The 25898-nt window shown below is 37.9% G+C and overlaps 2 protein-coding genes across 3 annotated transcripts in view; both read left to right on the plus strand.

The window, feature by feature from the left end:
* The first annotated feature begins 1573 nt into the window (after positions 1-1573).
* alad (aminolevulinate dehydratase) lies at positions 1574-6506 on the plus strand. Of its 2 annotated transcripts, none has more exons than XM_044144374.1 (12): positions 1574-1678; positions 2593-2718; positions 2817-2867; positions 3959-4055; positions 4164-4299; positions 4379-4462; positions 4545-4633; positions 4708-4763; positions 5277-5364; positions 5467-5553; positions 5760-5889; positions 6183-6506. In XM_044144374.1, the coding sequence occupies exons 2-12, from the start codon at positions 2600-2602 to the stop codon at positions 6239-6241; spliced, it is 996 nt and encodes a 331-aa protein (XP_044000309.1). In that variant the 5' UTR covers positions 1574-1678; positions 2593-2599; the 3' UTR covers positions 6242-6506. The 2 variants fall into 2 exon arrangements, with proteins under 2 accessions (XP_044000309.1, XP_044000310.1); XM_044144375.1 differs by having other exon boundaries at positions 1625-1678; positions 2589-2718.
* A 2194-nt stretch (positions 6507-8700) lies between these two features.
* The window catches only part of npr2 (natriuretic peptide receptor 2), a 59757-nt gene continuing 42559 nt past the window's right edge, over positions 8701-25898 (plus strand). Inside the window, exons 1-2 of the mRNA XM_044144329.1 lie at positions 8701-9618; positions 21878-22059. Coding sequence (XP_044000264.1) covers positions 8931-9618; positions 21878-22059 — 870 coding nt within the window. The 5' untranslated portion in view covers positions 8701-8930. The remainder of the gene's footprint in view (positions 9619-21877; positions 22060-25898) is intronic.

A 25898-nucleotide genomic window follows, 5' to 3' on the forward strand; every position in this document is an offset into this window, starting at 1 on the left:
GTTCACAATTATTAATTTTTACAAGTGTATTATTTGCTCCATTAAATATGAAATATTTAATAATCTGAATGAATCAAACCCATTTTAGTAATACTTTTATTTTGAAAGGAAGCAACAGGAAACTGTTTCTGACGTTAATGGTGGAGACAAGAGTTCGGTACCAGGAAATAAAAACATGAATCAGTTCGGAGAAGAAAACAGTGAAACATCAGCTGTTCATCATGTTGTTTGATTCCAGTTCATCAATAATCTAATAATCCTGTAGATTAGCCTTCAAACAGCAGATATATTAAAGTTTCAGCTGAAATCAGAAGTGAATTTTTTCTCCAAACGTCAGAGATTAGAAACAATCAGGAAAAAGTTTAAGTGATGAAAAAATCAAGAAATAAACAAATCAAACTTACAGTTTGTTCAAACGATCCAAAGAGTTAAAGAAGAAAATTTAACCAACAGACTGAGACCCAACTAACGGACTGAAGCCACACCTGAACGGGTGAACTCAAACCGAAAGTAAATGTAACTGATGACGTCACAGCTCACCTGGCTTATAGTTTTTTCCTTCAGAGCAACAGAACCAGGAAGTAGAAGCTCTGAGGTGAAATCAGTGGCAGGTTGATAAAATCTTCATGAGGAAGGAGAGAAGTTCTGATAAAAATGAGGGTGTACTTACTTTTGATCATGACTGTAGTGATGATTGATAGTAACAAACAAATTAACAACAGTATTTTAGTTTATTCATCATGTCATAGAGAAAAAAAATGTGAAAATGCATTTTTTAAACAAATATTTTCACCATGTCATCCACACGTTCGTTATAAACTAAATATTTAATTCACAAGCTAAATATTTATTTTGAAAACAAAAAATTTTGTAAAATATTTAGCTTCAAAATAAATTTTAATTTTGCAAACTAAAAATTTATTTTCCAAACTAAACGTAATTTTCAAATTCAGTATTTATTTTCAAAACTGCATAGTTAATTATCTTTTTTCATGGCTAGTTGTTCAGTCAGATGCTCCATCATAACATAACATAACATAACATAACAACAGAAAAATCTGTTATTAAACAATTCTTCAAAATGTGTCTTTTTTCCCAGTCAACAATATTTTTTTAGACAAAGAAGGAACTATCTTATTTTACACATGCTTATGTGTTTGGTTTGAACTGATTCATTTGGGTCTTCAACCTTACAGAACAGAACTACAGGCAACATGGGGGTTGGAAAAAGAATTATAAAATTGCACAATACACAAATTTAATCCAATTTCAATTTTAACATAAAGATTAATTTTGCTGCTTTGATACTCAACATTCTGTCCAGCTTCTGAAGGAAGTCTGTTTCTCTTTTGTGCACCCACCATGGCACACTTTGAAAAGACAATGCACCAATATATAAACTGAAACTTGAATGAATATTATGATATGATATGATATAATTCATCATTAGCGGATTTCTATCTATCAAAAATAAAACAGTAACAATCTGTGTCCTTACAGAGTTTTGTTGGAAGCTTTAACCACTGGCAGCAGCCTCAGAAGATTCTCACCTTCACCGGTAGGAGGCGGAAGTGCTGCTTGAAGTTGCTGCTGGATTTAAGGAGGAGAAGAAGAAGCAGCAGCAGAATTATCAGACGGAGCTGAAGAGTCAAGAAGTCTCCTGCTTTCTTACTCCGAGGTGAGTTTGTCTGTTTTTCATACATTAATGTCGGATTTTATCTGTGTTTTTCATTTTCTTGCAGTTTTACAAAGTTATCGATATCTTTATCTCATTTCCGGGCTCACTTTGGAGGTATTTTATTAGCTAAAATGCTAATGTGTAGATAAAGAGTTGACCTACTTGTAAACGGTGAAAGAAAGTTTATTTTATGTAATCAGACGCTTATTATTGTACTAAAGTGGCTGGTTTTTAATTTTAATGTTTAATTTTGTACCCATCTAAGGGCGCGGTTTGTGTTTATGGGAATACTGAGTTTAGATTAAAACACTTTTTATTGCTTTCTGTTCGATATTTTACTTTTATCTCAATGTAATTAACACGTTATTATGTCTTTATCTACTAGAGATAGCTGAAAGTTAATCTCACTGACCTGAAACCTATACCTCTAACTAGTTTTATGAGGAAATTATCCTAAAACTACATCCAATTCGTTATAAAAAATATTTCGCAATATCCATCCTTTTTAAATTACAGCATTTGTATTTGTGTATCTCTTCAATAATTTCTTAAAGCATCTTTTGACAAAACTATTTTCTAATGTGTAATAATTTAATAACGATCAAGTTTTTATATAGAAATCAAGATATTAGGAAGGTTATGATGAAAAAAGGAAACATTTAAAGCTGATGTAACCTCAGGATTATTATTCTTTCTCGTTGCTCTGGGTTTCCTCTCTTCGTTTCATCCTGGTTCTTTCATGCATGCTTGCCCAGTTTTCCCAGTGAGTGGGCAGCAAAACTTCCATTCACTTCCTGCTTGAAGCTCGGCTGATCCAGCTTTGCATTATGGGTAGAAAAATTGATCTAATGTAGTTTTTATCCTCCCCTGGTTTGATCCTAGTATTCTTCTTCTTCTGTTTTGTTTACTGGTAGTTTAACCATGCAGACGCCGGCCCAGTCGGTCCTCCACAGCGGGTATTTCCACCCGACGCTGCGCTACTGGCAGAGCTGCGCCGCTGACCTCCGACCCGACAACCTCATCTACCCCATCTTCATCACGTCGGTGGAACTGCTCCTCGTTTTCTGGAACAAACCAGGTTTATTCTGCTGCTTGGAGGAGTTTGACGTTCAGTTTGTTCTGTTTGCTTCTCCTGCAGAGACAGTCCGGACGCGGTGGAACCGATCGGGAGCCTGCCGGGTCAGGCCAGGTGAGTCTCACCTGGGAGTTTGGCCCCAGAGGAAAGCCAGGGGCCGAACTGTCGAGGGCCGAACTGTCGAGGGCCAGCATGGGTGTCGTCGTCAGATAAACGCTGCTGGGAGGGAAGAGTGAGAATCTGGACTGAGATAAGCAGAGAGGCGGTTAGACGGCCGACCAGCTGATCTCAGATCAGTCAGGAGGAACTCAGAGGTTAAAACAGTTTTATTTAAAAATGGAGGCTGTTTTCTAGAATAAATGGGTTTATTTCTATTCATCTGATTACATTCTTTAATTGAGCTTTTTTCAGATATGTTTTTAATAAATTTCATTAATTCATTGAGATTAATTTTTTAGTTTATTCATTTTTTTTTTGGATTTTTTGCATCATTTTATACATTTAATTTTTTTATTCACTTTTTATTTAGCTTTTTAAATTACAATTCTCATAAACTTTATTTATTTTATTTGTTTTACTTTTGTCTAAGAAAAATAAAATGTGTTAGTTTTTTATTTATTAATTAACTTATTGATGCAATGTTTTAGTTTTATTAATTTAGATTTATCTGTTTATTCAAAAATATATAGTTTATTTTATTTATTGATGATTGATTTATTAATTTTACTTAATTTTTAAAACCTATTTTAAATTCATCAAAGTATTTTTAGTAGTTCATTTCATATATTATACATTTATTTTGTAGTGTTTTTTATTATTATTTTGCATTTTATTTAGTAATCGAGTAATATATATTTTATTTATAATATAATACATAATATAAAACTATTTTACCTTATTAATATTTTTTATATAGTTCTGTGAAATATTTAATATATCTCATAATTTTCAGTTGGTTTATTTTTTTATTTAAAGTTTTTTAAAATGTTTTCTTTTAGTGATTTTATTTAATTTCTTTATCTTTTAATTCTACTTCATATTTTTAAGTTATTTTTATTATGTGAATTTATGTAAAAATGTTTTGAAAATTTCACATTTCATAGTTTTATTATATTTAATGTGTTTTTTTTCTTTAATTAAACCCACAGTAATTTGCTATCATTATTTATGACCTGAGTAATAATTTAACCGTTTGCGTTCTGCAGGTATGGGGTGAATAAAGTGGAGGAATTGCTGCAGCCGCTCGTTGAAAACGGTTTGAAGTGCGTCCTCATTTTTGGCGTCCCGGCAAAAATACCAAAGGTCAGTCAAAGTAAATCTGAAAAACCCATCACCATGTGAATCAGTGAATCTGTTTAATCCCAGTCTGGTTGAATCTGTAAATGAACAGCCATGTTCTGGTTCCTTTAGGACGAACGCGGTTCTGGCGCCGACTCGGACGACACGCCCGCCGTTCTGGCCATTAAAAAGATCCGCAGTTTGTTCCCAGAGCTGCTGGTGGCGTGCGACGTCTGTCTGTGTCCCTACACCTCCCACGGACACTGCGGTCAGCATCCACTTCCTGCTGGATGCTTACAGACGATCAGCTTCATGTCTGACTTCATTCTTCTTCTTCTTCTTCTCAGGCATCCTGAACCAGGACGGCTCCCTGAACAACGACGCCAGCTGCCTGCGGCTCGCCGAAGTCGCTCTTTCTTACGCTCAGGCCGGTAAACAGAAACTTCTGACCCAACATGTCTGAACCGAATCTGAACCGCAGTCATTTTAACCGGAGCTGCACTTCCTGTTCAGGCTGCCACATCATCGCTCCGTCTGACATGATGGACGGACGGATCAGAGCCATCAAACATTCTCTGCTGTCCAACGGTTTGGGGAACAAGGTGAAGCTCTGCAGCAGAAACATTTCCTAGAAACTCTAAGATTAGTTTATTTTGCTCCATTTTTCTGTTTCCAGGTCACAGTGCTGAGCTACAGCGCAAAGTTTGCTTCCTGTTACTACGGTCCGTTCAGGTACATTTAGCCGCCGCATCAGAACCAATTCACTTGTTTGGTTTATTTTCATTTTTGTTTTTCTTCTCAATGTTTTCAGATTTTTTTCTTATTTTAAAAAGAGAAAGCAAGACATGGATTTATTTTTCCTTGTTTTCCTTTTGGTTTTTCCCCTTCTTTCTTTTGTCCACTTTCTGTTTTTTCCATTTTTTTCTTTTAAAAGGGGAAAACAGCAGCATAGAGTTTTTTTCTATTCTTTTCCTGTTTTTTTTTATTTCCCTTTTTTCAAAACACATGGAGTTCTTTGTATATTTTCTTCTTTTGTCTTCTGTCTGCTTTTTCTTCTCTTTGTTTTTTCTTTTCCTTTTAGAAGGAAAAAAGAAATAAAAACATGGAGTTCTTTTATAATTTTTCTAGTTTTTTTCTCTTTTCCATCCACATTTTCTTTCGTCTTTCTTTTCCTTGTATTCGTTTATCCAGCTAATCGTTCTTTCCTGGTGTTTCTAATTCTGCCTCTTGTTTTGCGTTCTGTAGAGACGCGGCCCAGTCAAAGCCCGCCTTTGGAGACCGGCGCTGCTACCAGCTTCCAGCCGGAGCGAGAGGCCTGGCGCTGCGAGCCGTGGTGGGTTTTCCAGTCTGGTTTTGTTTGAACACAGCTGGTGAGGCTGACCTCTGGTTGACCTCTGGCTGACCTCTGGTTGACCTCTGGCTTTGTGCTCATCAGGAGCGAGACGTGAGGGAAGGAGCCGACATGCTGATGGTGAAACCAGGCCTGCCGTACCTGGACATCCTGAGGGAGGTGAAGGACAAGGTGAGCAGACGAGTTTTCAATATTTTTGTGTATTTTATTTTTTAGCCATTAATCCCTCCATCCGTTTATCTACACATACATTCATTGATTCACCTGTTCATCCACATTTATCCATACATTCATTTATCCATCTGTTGTCATCTGTCCATTTTCGTTATTCCTGTTTTTATTTTCTGACATTGTGTTTTTCTGGTTCCTCCCTGCAGTTCCCCTCCCATCCTGTGGCGGTGTATAACGTGTCGGGGGAGTTTGCCATGCTGTGGCACGGAGCGAAGGCCGGAGCGTTCGACCTGCGGGCCGCTGTGATGGAGGCCATGACCGCCTTCCGCCGGGCAGGTGAGGCGGAGGAACCAACCTGCTGACAAACTGAAGGTTACATTTAGAGGATCTGGTTCAGGGAAAAGGAAACTTTTCCACGGCCTCCCCAGAGTCAGTGGTTCATAGAACCACCAGTTCACTGGCGGGTTTGGGTTTCTACCAGCTCTAGAGACTGATGAGCGTCTATGATCCTTAAGGTTCTAGATTTATCTCTTAATGCCTTTTGGGGTCTAGGTACGTCTCCTAAGGTTCTTTTGGGTCTTGGTGCGTCTTCTTAATTTTTTGAGTTCAGCTGTTGGTGTCACCTGCAGGCGCTGACATCATCATCACCTACTACACACCTGAGCTGCTCACCTGGCTGAAGCAGTGATGGAGTCGCTCTGATTGAAACGTTGTAAAACTGGAACCAACTCATTCCTGGACCGTCTGACCTCCAGGCTGGGCTGCAGTTCTGCTTCGTGGTCCGGATTCTGGAAACCGGTTTCTGTTTTTAGCTGCTGAAGCCATGATGCATGGAGAATGTAGAAACATATTTTTATTTTTTAGCCTGGCGTGTCGCCGCTGCATTAAGATAGATCATGAATGAGATAATCATGACATTTTTATGTAAGAGAAAATAAAATTGTTCATTCTGATCTGAGGCTCTGTTTTATTTAATTGTTTTCTTTATCTGTTATAAAGGATAAAATATACCAAACTATGGTAATATTTAATAAAGTTTTTATGGAAACTGATGCCTTTTGTAAATATGTTTTTCTGATATTTATATTATTTCACTGAAAGATTTTTAAGTTCCTTTCATTCCAAATCAGATTAATACGACGCCATATTATGGCCATTGCAGATAGAAAGAAAGAGAAATAGATTTCATTAATAAAAAAACCTCAAATTGAACAGTTGAAAATTTGCTTGAAAAATCTCAGAAACTTTAAAACTAACTTTTTTATTTTAATTTCTTAAAATGTTCGATGTTCGACTTTTCAAACTCAGAAATTTCCACGTTTTCTGAGCTTTTTTTGCCAGAAATTTATTCCTCTTTTTTCCATCTCCAATGCTCCGTCGCACTTGTAGATTTATGATTATTAAGGAGGATTTTTATTTAATAGACTAAGAAAAACAGTGATTCCGTCTTCCACCACAAGAGGGCAGAGCTGCGCCATGTTCCAGGGAACTGAGGTCTTTTGACTATCGTAAAGTTGCGGTCACATTTTTCCTGTATCCTCCATCCTTCCTTCCATCCATCCATCCTTCCATCCATCCATCCATCCATCCATCCACAGAAAGGAGAGTTAATAAAAATGACGTTGTGACGTATTTCCCCTGACTGCTTGGAAAGGTGTCGGATGGTTTTCCAGAAACCAGCGGCTGAAACTGAGTTTCCGTTCAGCTGGAAAGATGAAGAGGCTGCAGGCGGATCCGGAGGAGGAAGGGAGCTTCAGTTTGGGAGCACTGACCTTTGACCTTCTGCAGGAAAACATTTGACTAGTACAGACCCTGTAAAAATAAATTACTAGCACCTTATTTATTAGTTATCACAACGAAGTTCAGTTTATCTTTGTATCACAGAACAATGTTTAGCTGAAGACAATAAAAAATGGAATTGCCAAACTATTTAATTTTTGTAACGTAGAAAATAATCCTAGATCAGTTCTTCAGAGTTTGACTTTATAACTTTACAAACTATAGAGAATGCAGATTACAAACATTAACAATAATTTGGCCTAGATAGCCCATCAGAGATGAAAATAATATTTAACACCCAATCAAACAGGTAGTAAGCTTAATTTTCAGCTTAAAAGCTAAATATTTATTTCCAAACTAAATATTTAGTTGTGAAGCTAAATATTTCACTTGTATTGGTGCTTCAAACTAAATATGTAGTTTGCCAACTATACATTTAGGTTGCTAACAAAATATCTATTGACCAAACTAAATACTTAGCACTAGTCCAAACAAAATATTTAGTTTGAAGCTAACTACTTTGATTACAAACTAAATATTTATCTCCTATCTAAACATTTAGTTAGCATACTATATACGTAGCACCAATCCAAACAAAATGCTTAGTTTGAAACTGAAAATGTGACTGGAAAATTAATCCCATTTATTTTTCGTATGTCAGGCTAAATAATTAAAATTATTGCTAATAATTTTTGGAGGTTTAACTTTACAAACGGGACCTCAGGGTTCTCACTATTTACACTTGGATTCATTAAACTCCCAGGACATACCGGGATTCCAGGGTAGTTTAATACAAAACATATTCATGTGTTAGAATGGCCTAGTCAAAGCCTAAATTTTAAAGAATTGAAACCAGTGTCCATTCTTCATTCAGTTTGACTGAGCAATTGTTATTTTTGCATTTTGCATTGCAACTGGACCTAAAAGTGATCAAAACCATGCCACACTTTTCAGATTTTTTTTCTTTCGTTAAAATTTTTTAAAACATTTGTTTTTCCTTCCAGTTTCAATTACGTAACTTTGAGTTGGTCTTTTAACATAACCAGGCCGCCAGGGGGCGATTTAACTTTACTTTTTTACTTTCATAAGCAGATTTTTATTTAATTTAGTTACATTTATTTATAAACTTGCGCACTGTAAAGACAATAGCTGTTTATGAAGCAGTGTTTATCGTACATATTGGATTTCTCCGGGGATAATTGAGATATTAGTAGAAGTTTGTAATCTGACTTTACTTTTTATTTCTTGAGCGCAGTGAGCGCGCAGTAGTTCGGACGGCGCCGCGGTGTATTTTTTACAGTGTGTGACGTGTGCAGGGGGCCGAACGGAGTCGCGCTCTGATTTAACTTACAGTCATCCGGCTGAGTTATCACTCTGGGAGAGGCCGTCACTGTGAGGACCGCGCTGCGCTGGGAAACTACTACAACTTCATCCACCGTGGATTTACGCAGCGGGGACGCATGGCACAGCCGCGCTCACGCCACCGGGCGACGACTTTACTGAGTTCGTGCCACTTGTGAAGGCGCTCGCGGGGCCAGTGTGGGGTCTTTATGGTGCGGTGTGACTGAGGGAAGCCTCTCCAAGCTGTGCGCACAGAGATGGGGCGCAGAGCCGCGCTGGGCTGCTGCCTGCTGGCCGCGCTCTGCCTCCTCCGCGGCTGCTGGAGCGACATCACGGTGGCAGTGATGCTGCCGGACAACTACAGCATGTACGCGTGGGCTCTGCCGCGCGTGCTGCCGGCCATCCTCATGGCGAAGGAGGATCTGCACGGGAAGCACAACCTGCTGCTCGGCCACGACATCAACATCCTGAACTATAGCACGCAGGACCCCGCCGCGGGCTCGTGCGCAGAGAGCCGCGCGCAGGTGCTGGCCGTGGACGCGAAGCTCTACGTGCGCCCGGACGTCTTCTTCGGACCCGGATGCGTGTACCCGCTGGCCTCCGTGGCGCGGTTCGCGTCCCACTGGAAGCTGCCGCTGATCACCGCCGGCGGCCCCGCGTACGGGTTCGACGCGCGGGAAGAGTACCGGACCATCGTGCGCAGCGGGCCGACCACCACCAAGATCGGGGACTTCATCAACGCGCTACACACGCAGTTCAACTGGACGTCGCGCGCCGTGGTGATCTTCTACGACCAGCGGCAGGACGACCGGCCGCACTACTTCCTGTCCGAGGGGATCTACCTGAACCTGAAGCAGGAGATCAACGTGACGGTGGAGGCGCGGCCGTACCAGAAGGAGCAGGACCACAAGGAGCTGGTCGGCTTCATGAAGGAGAGCGGCCGGAGTAAGACATCCATCATTCTGTTCACTGGAAATAACTCATAAACGATTAATCGGAGTAATGCTAGTATCCTCAACTAATTTGGTCATGATTCATCTACAGACTCAACTAATTCAGTAATCAATTAATCGTTAACTCCAATATACAGACTGCTGTCCAGTTATTCATCGATTAATCCAGAAATATTTACCATATCAGCCCTGCACTGTCTTGATGTTAAGTCAAGCAGAAAAGATGAGCTGTTCACATGTCGATTTTAAAACTATTTCTTAGCTGCAGATGCATCCTTTGCTACAAATAATGAGAGTTTGAATCCGTCCATCCATTCTAGAGTTGAAATGATAAAAAAAAATTCAATGATTAATCGTGATTAATCCGTTATTCAAACAATAGTCAACGAATTTAGCAATGGATTTATCGTCAACTTGAGCATACAGACTCTAAAAAAGGCCAATTGCTGAGAGCAGTAATTACACCATAACTCTATAAAAATCTATACATTTTTTATTACGTTTATTTGTATAAAGTATTTCAGAAATAATTGTAAAAACATCATATAGTAATCAATTATGGAACAAGACAGGGCATAGTCAAAGTCATCAAGCAAATACACGTCAAATATGTTGATTCCAGTTACTACAAATCAAATGCAGCTCTAAACATGTCAGCCTTGATTTAAAGGAACTCAGCGTTTCGGCTGATTTGCAGGTCTCTGGTAATTTGTTCCAGATTTGAGAAGCTGTGAAGACACTGTTCCAGTAATCAATGTGACTAAACATTAACGCATCGATGAGTTTCTCTACATTCTTTAATCCTGACTTCAGGTGATAGAAGGCTGGCTTTATAACTGACTTTATGTGGCTCTGAATTTTCAGGTCAGAATTCATCACTGACTCCTCTTTAGGTCCAAAGATAAAAACTTCAGTTTTGTTTCTGTTTAGCTGGAGAAAGTTATGGCTCCTTCACACATTGAATTAAAAACTTTTTGTGTTTTTAAATTGATTCTACTCAGAACTTTTCCAAACGGCAGTTTTAGAAAAAAAAATCTCCCATTAAACACCTTTTGCTATCTAATTATGAATTTGTTAATTAAAATGTAACTTTTTGCATTTTAGGCAATAAAATGTTTATTTGAATCTTTTAATGTATTTGTAATATTGTATAAAAAATGTTAAGTGACAAAGGAAAAATACACAACAATTGATTAATCGATTAATCACCAGAATAATCAATTAATCGATTACTAAAATAATCATTAGTTACAGTCTTAATCCATCCATCCATCCATCCATCTGTCCATCTATCCGTCATCCATCCATCCATCCATCCATCCATCCATCCGTCCATCCATCCATCCATCCATCCATCCATCCATCCATCCATCCATCCGTCATCCATCCATCCGTCCATTCATCCATCCATTTATCCATCCATCCATCCATCCATCCATCCATCCATCCGTCATCCATCCATCCGTCCATCCATCCATCCATCCATCCATCCATCCGTCCATCCATCCGTCCATCTATCCGTCCATCCGTCATCCATCCATCCATCTATCCATCCATCCATCCATCCATCTATCCATCCATCTGTCATCCATCCATCCATCCATCCATCCATCCATCCATCCATCCATCCATCCATCCACTCTAACTTCTCCTTCAGTTCAAAGCAGAGAGTTAATTATCCTCTAGTTCTTTCATCTTTGGCCTGTTTCCTAGATGCTGATATAAAATAATTCGTCTTTAACTGCCCAGGTCAGAATCAGGTTTTTCCAGGCGGTCAGCACTCTGTCCGGTGGGACGCCTGTTTTTTTCAAGGTTTTTACTCAGGAATGTCTTCAGGCTGTGCTGCTGCTGCGGGTTTAGCGCCTGTGGAGGACCGGCACAAGGGAATAAGAAGCTGTCATTAAATCTGTTCCCTGACAGCCAAAAACAAGCCGCATGTTGTTCCTGTTCGAATAAAGAACACGGAGGCTGTGAGCAGATTCACTGATATTTAATCAATCTGGAAACACGACAAAACCCCTTTAACTTATTTACAACTGGTGTTGTTCCAGCTGCAAACTATGGGTTCTTTTATTGGTATTTCATATGACACACCACCACAAAGTGGAGCAGGAATGATTAATTATGATTAATCGATTATCAAAAATAATCGTCAGCTAATTTAGTAATCGATTAATCACTGACTGGAGTAACAAAAACAACAAAAATCATTTTCTCCAAAGCTCACCACTACAGAGAGTGTCAAGTCTCTATAACAACCATTCAATGCCAAGAAATCCAGGTGTGTTAGTGTGGCCTAGTCAAAGTCCAGACTCAAATTCAGTTGAGAAGACCTCAAAAGTTGTGTTTCCAGCTGCTCTCCATGTGACTGAGTTTGATCTATTTTGAAAAGAAGGATGGACAAAACACAAAAATACTAGGGCTGAAATGATTAATCAGATTAATTGCGATTAATTGATTATCAAAATAATCGTCAGCTATTTTAGTAAACAATTAATCATTAGCTAAAGTATACAGAATCAAAGAAGGCCATTTGTTGAAACAAAAACAATATTTTTATACAATTAAAAGACTCAAGTAAAGAAATAATTCTGTTATTTTTCTAAATAAGAAAATAAACATTTTATTGCCTAAAATGCAACAGGAAAGCATTCCTTTAGTGAATCTGAACTGGGTGAAGCTTCAACTACACCACCTGAGGAGTTTTGGATAAAACAAACTTACAGACAAATGCAAAATGTAAATATTTTTGTATAGTTTTGGCTTAATTATTCCTGTGAACATGGTTTTATTTTTTCAACAAACAGGCCTGTTAGAGTTGGAATATTCCAGTTAATGATTAATTGTTTATTAAATTAGTTGATGGTTATTTGAATATGATTAATCACATTTAATTTGATTAATCGTTTCAGCCCTATGGAAGAGTTTATGTTTAAGTTAATGATTGCTCAAGACTTGTATCTGCAAAACAAGGCCAAATTCAATATCCAGTGAACGATTAATCGATAACTAAATGAGTTGATGATTATTTCAATCTTTGATTAATCGAAATTTATTGTGATTAATCATGGTTAGTCATGATTAATCATCAATTAACCACAATTAGTCATGTTTTCAATCATAGTAGAGTGAATTTAAAAAGGTTCATGTCTTATTTTAGCTCAGTTTTTTTGTGTATTTCCTAACAGAAACGTAAGAGCAACCTTTGCAGGAATATTTATGTTTTGGCACCGATGATTTGTCTTGGAAAGCTTGAGGAATGAAGATGTGCTGCTGACAGCTCAGAAAACACTGGGGCCAATGTTGTTTTTGGAACGCCGGCCAGAGATGATCGGTTTGGACTGATTATATCCAGTTTGGAATTAATCTGATAAGAGGAATTTTTGCTCAATCACCCGTTTATATTAGGAGTTTGTCGCTTTTTTTCATTTTGTTTGATAATGTTTTTTATTTTATTTTCACTGGTTCTTGAAGTCAGTGATAGTTGGTAGAGGTCTTGGGGGAATCTCATGATTCAGAAAACATCTGGAGGGAATCACTGCTCACTTCAGAGCAGAATGTGCTCCCAAATAGTAAATACTGCCGCATTTTGGTAAAGTAATTCCTGGGAGTTTTTATCTGTTGGTTGAACAACACGGACGTAATCAAAAGGCAATTCTGACCTCCCTCATTTGGGAATTAGGGGGCAAGGGGTCATGTGAGTTAAAGGTTTTGTCAGGGCTTGTTCCAGCTCGCCACTCAGCTCTTTACATCAGAAATATCCTGCAGGCGGTTGGATTACTCCACAAGAAAAGGGAGGAAAAGTGAAGGTTTCAGTGGGAAAACAAACAACAACGAACATTTACAGACTCTGCTCATATTGTGTTTGTTTCCCTCTTTAAAAAGGCAAATAAAGTATTGTGAGCAGGACTGAAACAAAAGGACATGTGGTTAAAGAAATGGGCAAAAGGGCTCTCCACTCAGGGTGCTCTTCAGTCTGGGGGCAGCACAAGAAATCAAACAACAAAATCTGGTTATTAAATGATCACTGACTTTTCCATTGGTTGCCCTCTGCACAGTGTTGTTAGGATTTATAGATGTTTGAGTTTTTGTGTTGTTTTATTATTGCTTAACAGGGTTTGCCATATTCAGTTCATTGGTATTGCTTTAAATGTCTTTCCATATATGTTCATTTATTTATTTTTCTGTTTTTCTCTTTGTGCGCCGAGGCTAATGATAATGATGCTCAATTACTCTACCTAAACCTGAAATAGTTTAATTATTTAATTTATAAGTAATATTATATTTAATAGAGATGCACCACAAAAATATATTTTTACAGAAACGGATGTTTATTAAAATTTACAGTATGTTTTATTAAGAAACGTCTACTTTTGAGAGTTGAAAGTCCCACAATCTAAAACATTAATAAGGCCTTATATATATATATAAAGGTTAAATAAATTATAATAATGAATTAGTTTCATTATTATTATTAAAATTTGATACAATTAAGTCAGCAAATTCAATATCCGGATTATAAAAAACTGGATGTCAGTGAACAAAATATCTCAGATTTCAACTCTCCTTTCCCCACATTGATATTATATATTTGTGATATTCACCCTTACAAAAAAATCCCACGAAAATCACATGTGATCACATGTGGTTCACACAAATTTTACATGTGAATGATGTGAATCACATGTGAAATCACATGATTACATGTGATTTTGGAACGTTTCGTGGTAAAATCACATGTGATTCACACATTTCCACATGTGATCACATGAAAATCATATGTGATCACATGTGATTTTACCACGAAACGTTCCAAAATCACATGTATTCATGTGCTTTCACATGTGATTCACATCATTCACATGTAAAATTTGTGTGAACCACATGTGATCACATGTGATCACATGTTTTCGTGGGATTTTTTTGTAAGGGTAGGGAGTGAGAATAAAATGTATTTTTTTTAAAGGAGCTCCAGTAAAAATAATCTCAACACTCTCATCTTGATTCTTTTCAGTCTGTTAACGTAAAGCAAGCTGCAGAATCTCTGCTAACAGAAGGAAAAACCACAGCAGGCTGCAGATTCCTCCTCTTCTGTCCAGTTTGTTCGTTGCATTAATGGTTTGCAGCTCACAGTGGGAGACAAAGAGTCACAGCTCAGGTTTACCTCATTATAATCACTGAAATCCTGCATAACCTGAACGCTGGCTTTACACATCCACTTTGTAAATTGACGAGTTTCTCATGTTCTCACAGAGAAACCTCCTCAGATTAGACGGTAAATGTTGGAGCCAATCTGCCTCGTCTGGAGGGGAAAACATGACAGAAAATCTGCAGTAATCCTTGGAACATAAGTCAGTGTCTGATTTGATTCCTTCTAATCTGGATGGTGATTATCGGTGAACAGAGTCTGTTTAGTGTCTGACCAAGAACTGATGAGGGAGCTCTATGTAAATAAATAGACGTTACAACAGGAACAAATGGGTGTTAATTCATTCTGAGGTAAACTCAAGTAGCAGGTTTAGCAAATTAAGGCTGGATGGAAACTTGGAGCGGTAACAGTGATGATAGTCATGACCATGATGGAGTCGTTTCCCTCAGTAGGAGCCGAACGGTGCCACGAGGCAGAGCCACTTCGCTGGTTGCTTTTATTTACACTCTGAGTTTTACACTGGAAGGTTTGAATGAGGCTGAAACATTCGTCTGTCATTCAGGGAGTTTTCACACCTGATAGTCTGGTAGGCTCGGGTCGATTAGCGGCAAAAACTACTGCATTTATTACATTTTCAGCTGCTCTGGTTCTGTTTCATACTACACACTCTCAAAGGAAACAAAACAATTTAAATAAAAACTGTTCCCCTCCCTGCCTGTGGGGGCGCTGCACAAAGAATCACAAAGAAAACCTCAGAAGAAGACTCTGACCTCAAAAGATTTTAGCACTTATAGGATTTCCCTTTTGTCTTTGGGAAAAGACCACAACATATTTCTTCTACTAGCGCTAGACTAGTGCGTTTGTTTTGGTTGTTTACCCAGAATGCCCTGCATTGTAGTCCACTTCCTGCTTTTTGAGCGTTTTGCCTTCACATGTGCGTTCAAACCGCACCAAAGTTCATTTCATCCAAACTGAGACTGAGGTTAGTAGGTGGATCAGAGTTTGCTTTTTTGTTCAGTTTTTGCTTTCAAACAAACTGGACTTTCTTGATTAGAAGAGACCCATTATGCAAAATGCATATTTCCCATGTTTTCCTACTTCTATTCGGGTCTCAATCGCTTCTAATGATAACCCAAGTGCTTAAAAAACACCCAGCTGTTTTTTGTTTGTTTGTTTTAATGTTTTTTTGTTGTTAAGACACATCCAATGGGCACTCCGTTGTTACCTAGCAACCTCAGAGGAATTCCACTTGTTACCTAGCAACACCAGTGGAGCTCCATCATGTTTGGTCAGCTGGTTTTTCCATTTTCTGTGCAATGGCTGCTGGAAAAGACAAGTGTTTTGTTGTTGGCTTACCATCCAGAACCTACTTGCTGTATTCTTGTTGGTTGTGCAGGAGGCTCCCCTTCTGCTTTTCAAATATGTATGGTTGTATAATTGCGCATCTGTTAGCAGCCATTTTTACGTGTGAGTGTAAATATTAAGTTGGGGGCGTGGAGAGCAGCAGAGGATTTGGATTTAAGGTGACAAGACGCTGTAAAACATTAAAATCTCATTGTCTAAGAATAATCTTGTTTAAAAAAAATGCAATGAATAGGTTTTGTATAGGCCATAGAGCTACCCTAACCTCCACAAGGAAGTGTATTAGTCTCCGTAGAAATGTCAGCGCACCCTCAGGGATGATGCCTGCTGGAGATTAGCATTTAAACAGGAGAATAACTTAAGTACAGTCTGACCTTAACTGCGAGATTTCCAAATGACTTGAAAAACCAGAAAATTTCTCAGTTTCAAAAGTTGAATTTTTAAGTTCTTTCTAGAAAATTTCTAAGTGTTTCGGCAGAACTTTAGTCCTTGTTTTTGTCGGTGAAGTCCCCATCTACTGGAGAAGCATCGGTATTGCAACATTCTTTTTATTCTAGATAAACTTGAAAAACATCCAGAATTATTTAGGTTTGACATTTACTGACTAAATGGCCTCTCTCTCTTCTTGTTGCTCTCTATGAAATTCTTCCCCATCAGCAGCTTCCTGTCAACTCTGTGTATTTTGTTACATGAGGTAACCAAACTCCACAGATCTGGGACACTTATTTGTCTCTGGCATGATCAATGAAGTATTACGTAATGCGGTATTAATAGAAACAAACAGCAGCGTGTTTATCATTATAAAAATAAACTCTTATTCAATTCTGATCTCTTGATTCAGACAAAATCTAAATACGTTCAGATGTTTCCAACGTCCTTGAGAGCAGCATCAGTGAAAATGTGACGGTTTAAAAGGTGAATTTTAGAGTTTATGATCAAAATGTGTTTGCAGGCGGTTAAACCTTTTACCTCTAATGTTTAATTAGCAGAAGAAACTCCAAGCCAACCAATGGAGGAGCAGCGAAAGAAAAACAATACTTGGTACTGATAACTCCCTGCTGATTCTGAGAATCGTTCTGCATGATTAAAGTCCATTTAGGAAGCTGAGGCCATATAAATACAGTAAGTTTCACAAATCTTAGTGGAAGGACGGTAGGCATTTCTCAGAAAATGAAGGACGTTTTCAGTGGAACAGCTCTGTTCTCTGGGATCCATCTTGATAGTAACCCAGTAGGAAGGTGGGACTCAGACTCCCATGTAACGATTTTGTAATTCCTGGCAATGCGATGCCGGGAACCTGGGGGTCTTTTTTTAATTGTGGACCAAAACTTTACAGTTCTTAGGACTAGTGAGGAGAACGACAGCCCCAGAAGTTGTTAAATAAACCTGATTTTATTGGGATTTTATGTGATGAATCAACATATTCAGCCTTCTGTGAATCCATAAATCCCAGTAGCAGCTTTTATTGCAGATATATGAGCAAGTCTTTGGAGGTTAAATGTTTACTAGATTCTCATTTGGACTGTAACTTGGTGAAATCCACTTTTTTAGCTCTTAAATACATTTTGTTGGATTCTCAGAGTTCCAACAAATACACAAAAGTTGAATTTAGTTTCTCCTGATCAGAGTTGGACAGTAAATAGTTACTTTTACTCAATTACATTATTTGAGTAAAAAAAATATACATACTTTTAGTATGCTGTACTTTTTACTTTCACTTGAGTAATTTTATTATGAAGTATTTCTACTCTTAGTTGAGTAAATTTTCTGGATTTTCTACTGAGAGAATGAAAAACAAACATGTTTGAACCAAAAATCCACCAGACAGACACACACCTGCAAGTTTTGTTAAAGTTTAGAAGCTTTTTATTGAAAGAACTAATTTGGAAAAACAAAATTTTTTGGCTAATTTTGTTATTTTTTGTTACTTATATGAATTATTGTCATTTTGGTCCTTTAAATACCAAAATGTTCACTTAACTTTGTGATTTTGTCCACGTGATGATGCAATTTTTAATATTAAATGATCGATAATTTGATCAGTTACTCAGTACTTGAGTAGATCTTTTCAGAAATATGTTTTACTCTTATTGGAGAAATTTCGTGGATGGCTACTTTTTACTATTTTCACTGTTACATTTATTTTTAGCTGTTTTGTCACATTATTTGCCCCTGAACTACTAAATAAGGTCATGAACTACCCACATTTGTGAATCCGCCATATTTTATTTCTCGCAGTGACGTAGCAGTCAAAGTTAAATTTGCTGAAACTACAAGTGGATACGTCAAAATGTTCAGTTGTTGGGAGTATTAACCCACATAAGTCACTACACCGTCCTCCAACATCAGACCCTCTTTGAATTTCCTCGTTAAAAGTTATTTTGTCTTGGAAATGTTCCCACATCAGAAGGGAAAATCCCTTTTCAATTAAAGGACGAGTTCTTCAGCAACTACCTCCGTTATTTTATTTGTATATAACTTCCACTTCTGTGGAAATGACGGACACAGCAAGGCGGTGAGCTGCAAATAACTCTAAAATGGCAAGAAAATATATTATAGAGATAAATGTATTAAGTTAAAATTAAATAAAACATTTTATAACCTAAATTGCAGCACCAAACCATTCCTTTAGTAAATCTGAATCGGATGAAGATAAAACTATCACTTTAGGAGCTTTGGCTAAACTATATTTACAGATAAAGGTGTTTTTATTGTACAATTTTGGCAGCTCTGAATATATATTTTTCCACCAAACACCTTTTTTGAGTCTGTATACTACATTAAATTAGTTGAATATTATTTCAGTAAAGGATTAATCACAATTAATTTGATTAATCGTTTCAGCCCTACTGAAGTATTCATAGATTTTAGCTGGTTGATGTATCGGGAAATCTGACCTGAACTTTATTCAACATGCTTTCTGTTTTCTTTATGAATTTTGCTGACTTTTAGTGAGATTTTTCTTCTATAATAAAAGTTAAATTTGTTTGTGGAAACTGACTGGGTTGGATTTTATTTAGTGGTTTTATGTAGGCCTGCCAGAAACGAGTTCAGTACTTTCCATTTGTGTGATTTGTCATTTTTCTCTTTTCTGTAAAAACTGGACAGTAAAAGTCTTCAGTTTGGTGTTTTGTTTTTAACTAACCTCTTTTTTTTGAAGGACCATTTTGTATTCAGAGACTTCAATATTTATTTTATTTGTTGTTTTGTTTAATAATTTTGAATGTTTAAAATGTTTCCCAGTTCCAGTGTTAAATGTTTATTAGAATTTAAAATTAATTAATATTTTAAAATGAGGTTTTGCATTATTTTACCATTACTTCTAAATGGTCTCAAACAGTAATATTATCGTTTATCGCAATAACTTCTGTGACAATTTATCGTCCAGGAAAATTTATTTTTATTACAGAAACCCATTAAATAATTTCTCTTCCTCTTTACAGTCATGTTGAGTCTGTAAGTTGACAAGTTGTGTCAAATATCTAAGGAGTTTGAATAATTTGTGAGAGAAACGCGAATAGGTTAAAATTAGCAACTGATGTTGGATGTTTTACGCAAAGTGAAAGACTGAAACATGGGAGGACATTCCTCCGGCTGGGTCTGGGTGTTGTTTCTGGGTCGGGTCCAGGCGGCGGCGGGAACACCTGGCTCTGGCGAACCGCGCTGGAAGTGCTGAGCGTTAAGAGCAGCAGCAGCTCATGAGGAAACGTCTGCTAACCAGGCAGTCGGGCTTCCAGCTGGCAGCAGCTGAGGATCCAACATGAGCGGGAAGGAAAGCTGGTTTCTCTGTGTGACTCAGCAGGGTGGAGAGGACAACTTCCACCGCCGGGATGGAAACACGATTCAGGCTGATTCTCACTGCTGAGAGGATGGATGGATGGATGGATGGATGGATGGATGGATGGATGGATGGATGGATGGATGGATGGATGGATGGATGGTGGATGGATGGATGGTGGATGGATGGATGGATGGATGGATGGATGGATGGATGGATGGATGGATGGATGGATGGATGGATGGATGGATGGATGGATGGATGGATGGATGGATGGATGGATGGATGGATGGATGGATGGATGGATGGATGGATGGATGGATGGTGGATGGATGGATGGTGGATGGATGGATGGATGGATGGTGGATGGATGGATGGTGGATGGATGGATGGATGGATGGATGGATGGATGGATGGATGGATGGATGGTGGATGGATGGATGGTGGATGGACTTCCTGGGAAATGAAAACAAATACAGAATAAAGAAAGAGAACATTGTGTTTATTAGAGGCTGCTGCATCCATCCATCCATTAAAACATCCATCCATCCATCATCCATCCATATTCATATTCATGTTATTTAATTTAATTTTCTGAAGGAGTTTTCTCTCCACTTCTGATTCTAAATGCTTAAAGTTCAAATAATCTGGGTGAATCTCTGTGACCCTTTTTCATAAATTCTTATTTCATCTTTTTATCAGAATCAGACGCCATTAAAAATCAGTCCGGCTCTTAAAGCTTGTCATCCAAAGCACAGGCTAATGTCATTACAATAAGTGAACCTGAAGGCTTTTGTCATTCTGCTGCTCAGAGGGAAAATGGCTCCTGACTTCACATAAAGAAAAGAAAAACACGGGTCCAGTCAAAGTAAAGGAGCCAGACGCTGGATGTCTGCTTTTTCATGGTAGTTTTTATTCCATGTAATAGTGATAAGATAACTTTTAGGTTTTAATTAGTTAGAGTTTAAAAAATCTCTCTGGCTGTGATGCTGTTTGTGTGGCTCTCAACCCAGGATGCCTTTCTATGAAGGGGCGGCACCTCCACTACAACCAGAATCTCACTTTGTGTTTTTTCCAACTTATTTGTCTGGTTTGTTTGCTTCAGACTTTAATAGATAAATGAGTACATCTCTGTTTCTTTCACAGATGTAGGTTTTGGTGACTGACTGACCTGAAACTAGAGAAGTTTGGTCTGATTTGACCTCAGACAAAAATATAAAAGTATTTTTATGCCAACTTCTGGTTTGAATTATTATCAAGGAATCAAAGAAACCTTTGAACCGATTCACAACAGCCCTGTTTAGTCTGCTTCAATCAAATTCTGATTAATTTATCTAAAAAGTTTGGTTCGTTTGGGGGAGTTTGAATCGTAATCAGACCAAAAATGAAAACGCCGATCCAGCTACAAACCTCGGTCTCGATTTTATTGAAGTGAACTCTGATGCGGTTTGAATGCATATGTGAAAACCAAGCGGACGTGAGACCCGATTTAAAAACAGGAAGTGGGCTGCAGCATAGGGCATTCTGGGTAAATGCAACCAAACAAACGCGCTAGGCTAGTGCTAGCAGTAGAAATGTTTTGTGATATTTTACAAATGATAGAAAAAACTTCTGGAATCTGATTCCACCATCTTTTTTGTTTACATTTTGTGAAGTAGAGAGTTGCACTCTGTCTTCCTCAGAGGTTTTTCTGTTGTTTCCTTCAGTGGTTCTTGGTGCAGCGCCCCCGCAGGCGAGGAGTGGAACAGCCTTTTCAATTAGTTTTGTTCGTTTAACTCAAACTAATCTTGCAGCTAAAATTGTAACAAATGTTGTAATTTTGGTGCCAGTTACACAGGATCTACCTGTTTTTTGAGTCAAACTTCAGGACAGTTGTGGAGAAAAGATGATGCATTCACAACCCTCTCTAACTGTCCATTAATCTGTTTTCCTTCCAGCTAATTTTCTCTTTTCCTCCTGCAGTTATCTACATCTGCGGGCCGCTGGAGTCCTTCATGAGCATCATGAAGCTGTTCCAGGAAGAAACTCCAGACCCAGAGAACTACGCCATCCTCTACCTGGACGTCTTCGGCGAGAGCTTGACCGACCGGAAACCGTGGCTGAAGGCGAACTTTGACTGGGCCGACGCCGTCGAGGTCTTCAAGGTAAGGACAGAAAACGTTTCCTTTCGCTGCCGTATGTTTGGAAGCTTGGAGAGTGAAAAACGCTCCTCTGTTCGTGACAGACACGTTAAAGACGCTCCTTAACGAGCGCCGCGGACGCTGCCAAAAAGTCTCCCGGGCAGAGGAGCCACAATCACTGTCTCCGCTTCAGGGAGTTGAATTCCTGCGTGGCATTAATGAAAGAGCAGACGTGTTTTTACAGGAAGCTCTACAAATTAGCGCCGTGTGAAATAAGACACCGCAGTAGCTGCTCCCCTAATTTATCTCCAAGAATGCCACTCAGGCATGTCTTATTAATTCCCTTAATTTTTTCAGACGAGATCGGTTTAGTACATTCACTCACTTCTCTACGACTTTATGGTGATTTAGTTTTGCAGCTGGTTGGGTAATTTCTCCCATTAAATTATCATTTTTTTCTCATTTTATCACATTAGAACCACAAACTTTAATGGATTTTATTGGGATTTTAGATGATAAACCAACACATCGTAATGCACGTTGTAAATTAAATGGTTTTCAAATATTTGAAAGTTATAACATACTTTGTCTTCTTGCTCTTTTATTCTGGTCTCGCTTCCTGCTAACTTTTATTCCAACCAATTCTTTCTGAATCAGTCAAGCTCAGTCAGATGAAATGCAGAACTTTTTATATCATGTTACACATTTTCAACTAGATTTTAGTCTGAGCTTTGACTAGACCTTTCTAAAACCACCTAAAACATCCCCATTTTATCTTTTGCTGTATGTTTAGGGTGATTGTCCAGCTGGAGGATGAACCTTCACCCCAGTTTCTTATCTTCTTCAGCCTCTATTAGGGTCTCTGTCCCCACAACATGATGCTGCCACCACCGTGTCTCAGATTTTTGTAGTTTTTAGCAACCTGATTTAGTATTAAACTTTAAATAGTAACTAAAATTCATGTGTTTTGAAGATAAACGGTTCAAATTGGTCTTTAAGGGAGCTATCTTTAAGTTTTTGTACAAACTGTGACATGTTTGTGTAAATTCTGCCTAAAATTGTTTTAGTGCTGCCCTCTTTGGGTTGAACGTTGGCTACTGCAGATGAAGCTTGGTTGTATCTGGTTCAGGTATAAAATCATCTCACTCAGACACGCCACCTAGTGGTGAGTCAGGAGTTGGAATAGCGAACGTGTTGATCATTGATCAATAGCATTTTGTGATTTACTTGCTATATGGAAGTAATGGGGTGGAATGGATCTCCTCTCTGTTTTTGCTGCCAAAAAGTCACAAATTACACAGAAAAACCCGCAAATGTATCATTTTAAAAATAAAATTGTCTATATATTTGTTGGTAGATTTGTCACTAGTCCATTAAAAAAATTATGCTAAATCTGTTGGTAGTCTTTTTTTTTAATTGATAGATTTATTCTTCGTTGATTTAAAAAAACTAAATTTTTAGATTTGTCACTAGTCTATTAAATAAATGCTGAATTTGTCACTTGTTTATTTAAAAAAAAGAAAAAATGCTTGATCTGTTGTTGTCAAGTCTTTAAAAAAATGCTGGATTTTCTGCTAGTTAATGAAAAAAGTCATACATTTTTTTAGTTGAGTTAAAAAATCTGAATCACTACATTACTGGCATGTTGCTAGATTTGTCGCTAGTCTATGAAGAAAATGATAAATTTGTCGCTAGTCGATTAAAAGGAAGTTACTAGATTTGTTGCTAAAAAGTTGCAAAATACAGAGAAAAATGCCGCTAAACTAGTAACAGTACTTTTTTCATCCTGACCACGCCCCCTTTTGACCTCCTCCACTCATCCCCTGCTTGGCCACGCCCCTTTGAGTCTATTGGCTCCGCCCACTTTATGCAACGTTTTCCAAAGTTGCCCAGGGAAAGCAAAGTTGCAGGGCTTTGCTTTCCCAGGGTTTGTTACGCTTCAACACATAAATATGCTTAGTGTCTAATTACTAATTACGAGACTTTTGGTCTAGATTTTACTTTAGTGTAAGAATTAATGTAACTTTAAAAACGGAAAATTTACCTTTCACTTCACCACGATGCACTACTTTATGTTGGTTGATAAAGTTTGTAATTTTTACTCCAGCAGGTAAACTCTGTAGCAGGTACCCACCATCTGTTAGCGTTATCGATTTGGAGACAGCTAAACGTCCAGCTAGCTGCACACTGAGGATTATATAATGTTACTGGGCTTCAGTTTTGTTAGTACAAAACTAGTTTTCTGGGTCACAGCAGAGCCACAGGGTTCACTGAACTAAACAGACAATTAAAATCTCACAATGCCAACTACTGTCTGAGCTAAACAATGCTTCAATTGTGCTGGAACCCTATTAGTGCGTTTTCTGTCAGGCGGAGGTTTCCTGGTGTTTAATTGCTAGCTAACGTGCAGGAGCAGACAGGAGTCAGGGTGTTTCCAGTTAGGAGAATCAGGAGAGGAATTTTATTTTTATTTTACAGTCACTGAAATGTGCAGCAATTTATTTATTTTATATTGAAAATATAAACACATTGCTGTAAACAAGTTGCATTATGTTAAAGCGCTATGGCTAACATGCTAACTATTAACGACTTTCATGGGCAGCTTTTCTCTATCAGGGATGCTCAAAGTGTGGCCTGTGGGCCATTTGTGGCCTGTGAAATGATTTTGTCTGGCCCCCAAGTCAAGAATGGTAAATATTTGGCCAACAAAACAAAACAATTTACACCCAAAAAATGTGGAAATTTGAAATAGTTTTTCTTTTAAAAAGGCAACAACCTGAATCCCTTTTTACATGTTGTATTATTAAACAAACATGGCCGCATCGTCACCCCATTATTATGAATGAGTGTAATCAAATTTTCAATAAAAATATTTCTTGAGTTAATGTGCTAATTGACTTTTATTTCTCGATGCATTCTGTATATAAAATAATTATCACTTTTTGGAGAGGAAACCGAACTGTCTTCACCTACTTCAAAATAAGAGCATGAATATATGAACATTTAACTGCTTGAAGAGTTCTTAATAATGCCATTGTACATGAACTTTATTCAACTGAAAGTTTGCAAAACAGCCAAATTTATCTGGAGAGATTAAATTAGAGGAAGCTAAGTTCACTAAACATTTCAAAAGTTAACAGAAAATGCTAATTATTTATTTATTTACTTTAATTATTCTGGCGTCGGCAGAAGTGTTTTCACCACTGATGATGGCGAATTAATTGATACATGAGAGGTTTTAATACCTAACCAACAGCTACATGTTGTTCCCAAACAAACAAAAGTTACTATAATTTCATAATTGTCCAACACTTGAGTGTTGTTTACATTCAGGAAAATCCTGAAATATTAACACACCTCATCAGATATGGAGCTAAGAGTTTTATATGAAGCACAATGTTTGCTAAACAGAAAACAAAATATATTTATAATTTTTTGGGACACCCCAGAATTTGAGCCCTGGGCGTCTGCCACAACCCTCCAACCTATACAGTTTACAGATTCTGTTTGTTTTTTACAGAAACTGTAAAAAAAAACATGCTATTTTACACTTTTACGTGTTTTTCCTTTCATTTTTCTCGTTGTTTTGGGGTTGCCCCGGCAGGATAATGAGTCACCTCTAATTAGTGGAAAGATATGCGATTCCGGGTCGCAGCACGAATGTTTTTCTTTCAGTTGGAGCATCGGTGCCAGCTACCAACTCTGGCTAAAAATATTTACAACAACATTCAGTTGAACTACAAGAAAAGTCTTGTTAAGCAGACTTTACACCAAAACCCCCAAACGTAACCGTGGAGGAACGGAAAACGGTGCTTCCAGATACTTTCCCTGAGTATCTACGGCGTTGTTTGTCAAACAGTAAG

This window comes from Gambusia affinis, linkage group LG17 (genome assembly GCF_019740435.1).
Source record: "Gambusia affinis linkage group LG17, SWU_Gaff_1.0, whole genome shotgun sequence".
NCBI classification, from domain to species: Eukaryota; Metazoa; Chordata; class Actinopteri; order Cyprinodontiformes; family Poeciliidae; genus Gambusia; species Gambusia affinis.

Bases quoted from the DNA above. Each gene is read 5' to 3' on its own strand.
- alad (XM_044144374.1), top strand. From the start codon at position 2,600: ATGCAGACGCCGGCCCAGTCGGTCCTCCACAGCGGGTATTTCCACCCG. The intron at 4,634-4,707 runs GTGAAGCTCTGC...TTCTGTTTCCAG, and splicing joins CCAACGGTTTGGGGAACAAG to GTCACAGTGCTGAGCTACAG. The intron at 5,365-5,466 runs GTGGGTTTTCCA...TGTGCTCATCAG, and splicing joins GCCTGGCGCTGCGAGCCGTG to GAGCGAGACGTGAGGGAAGG.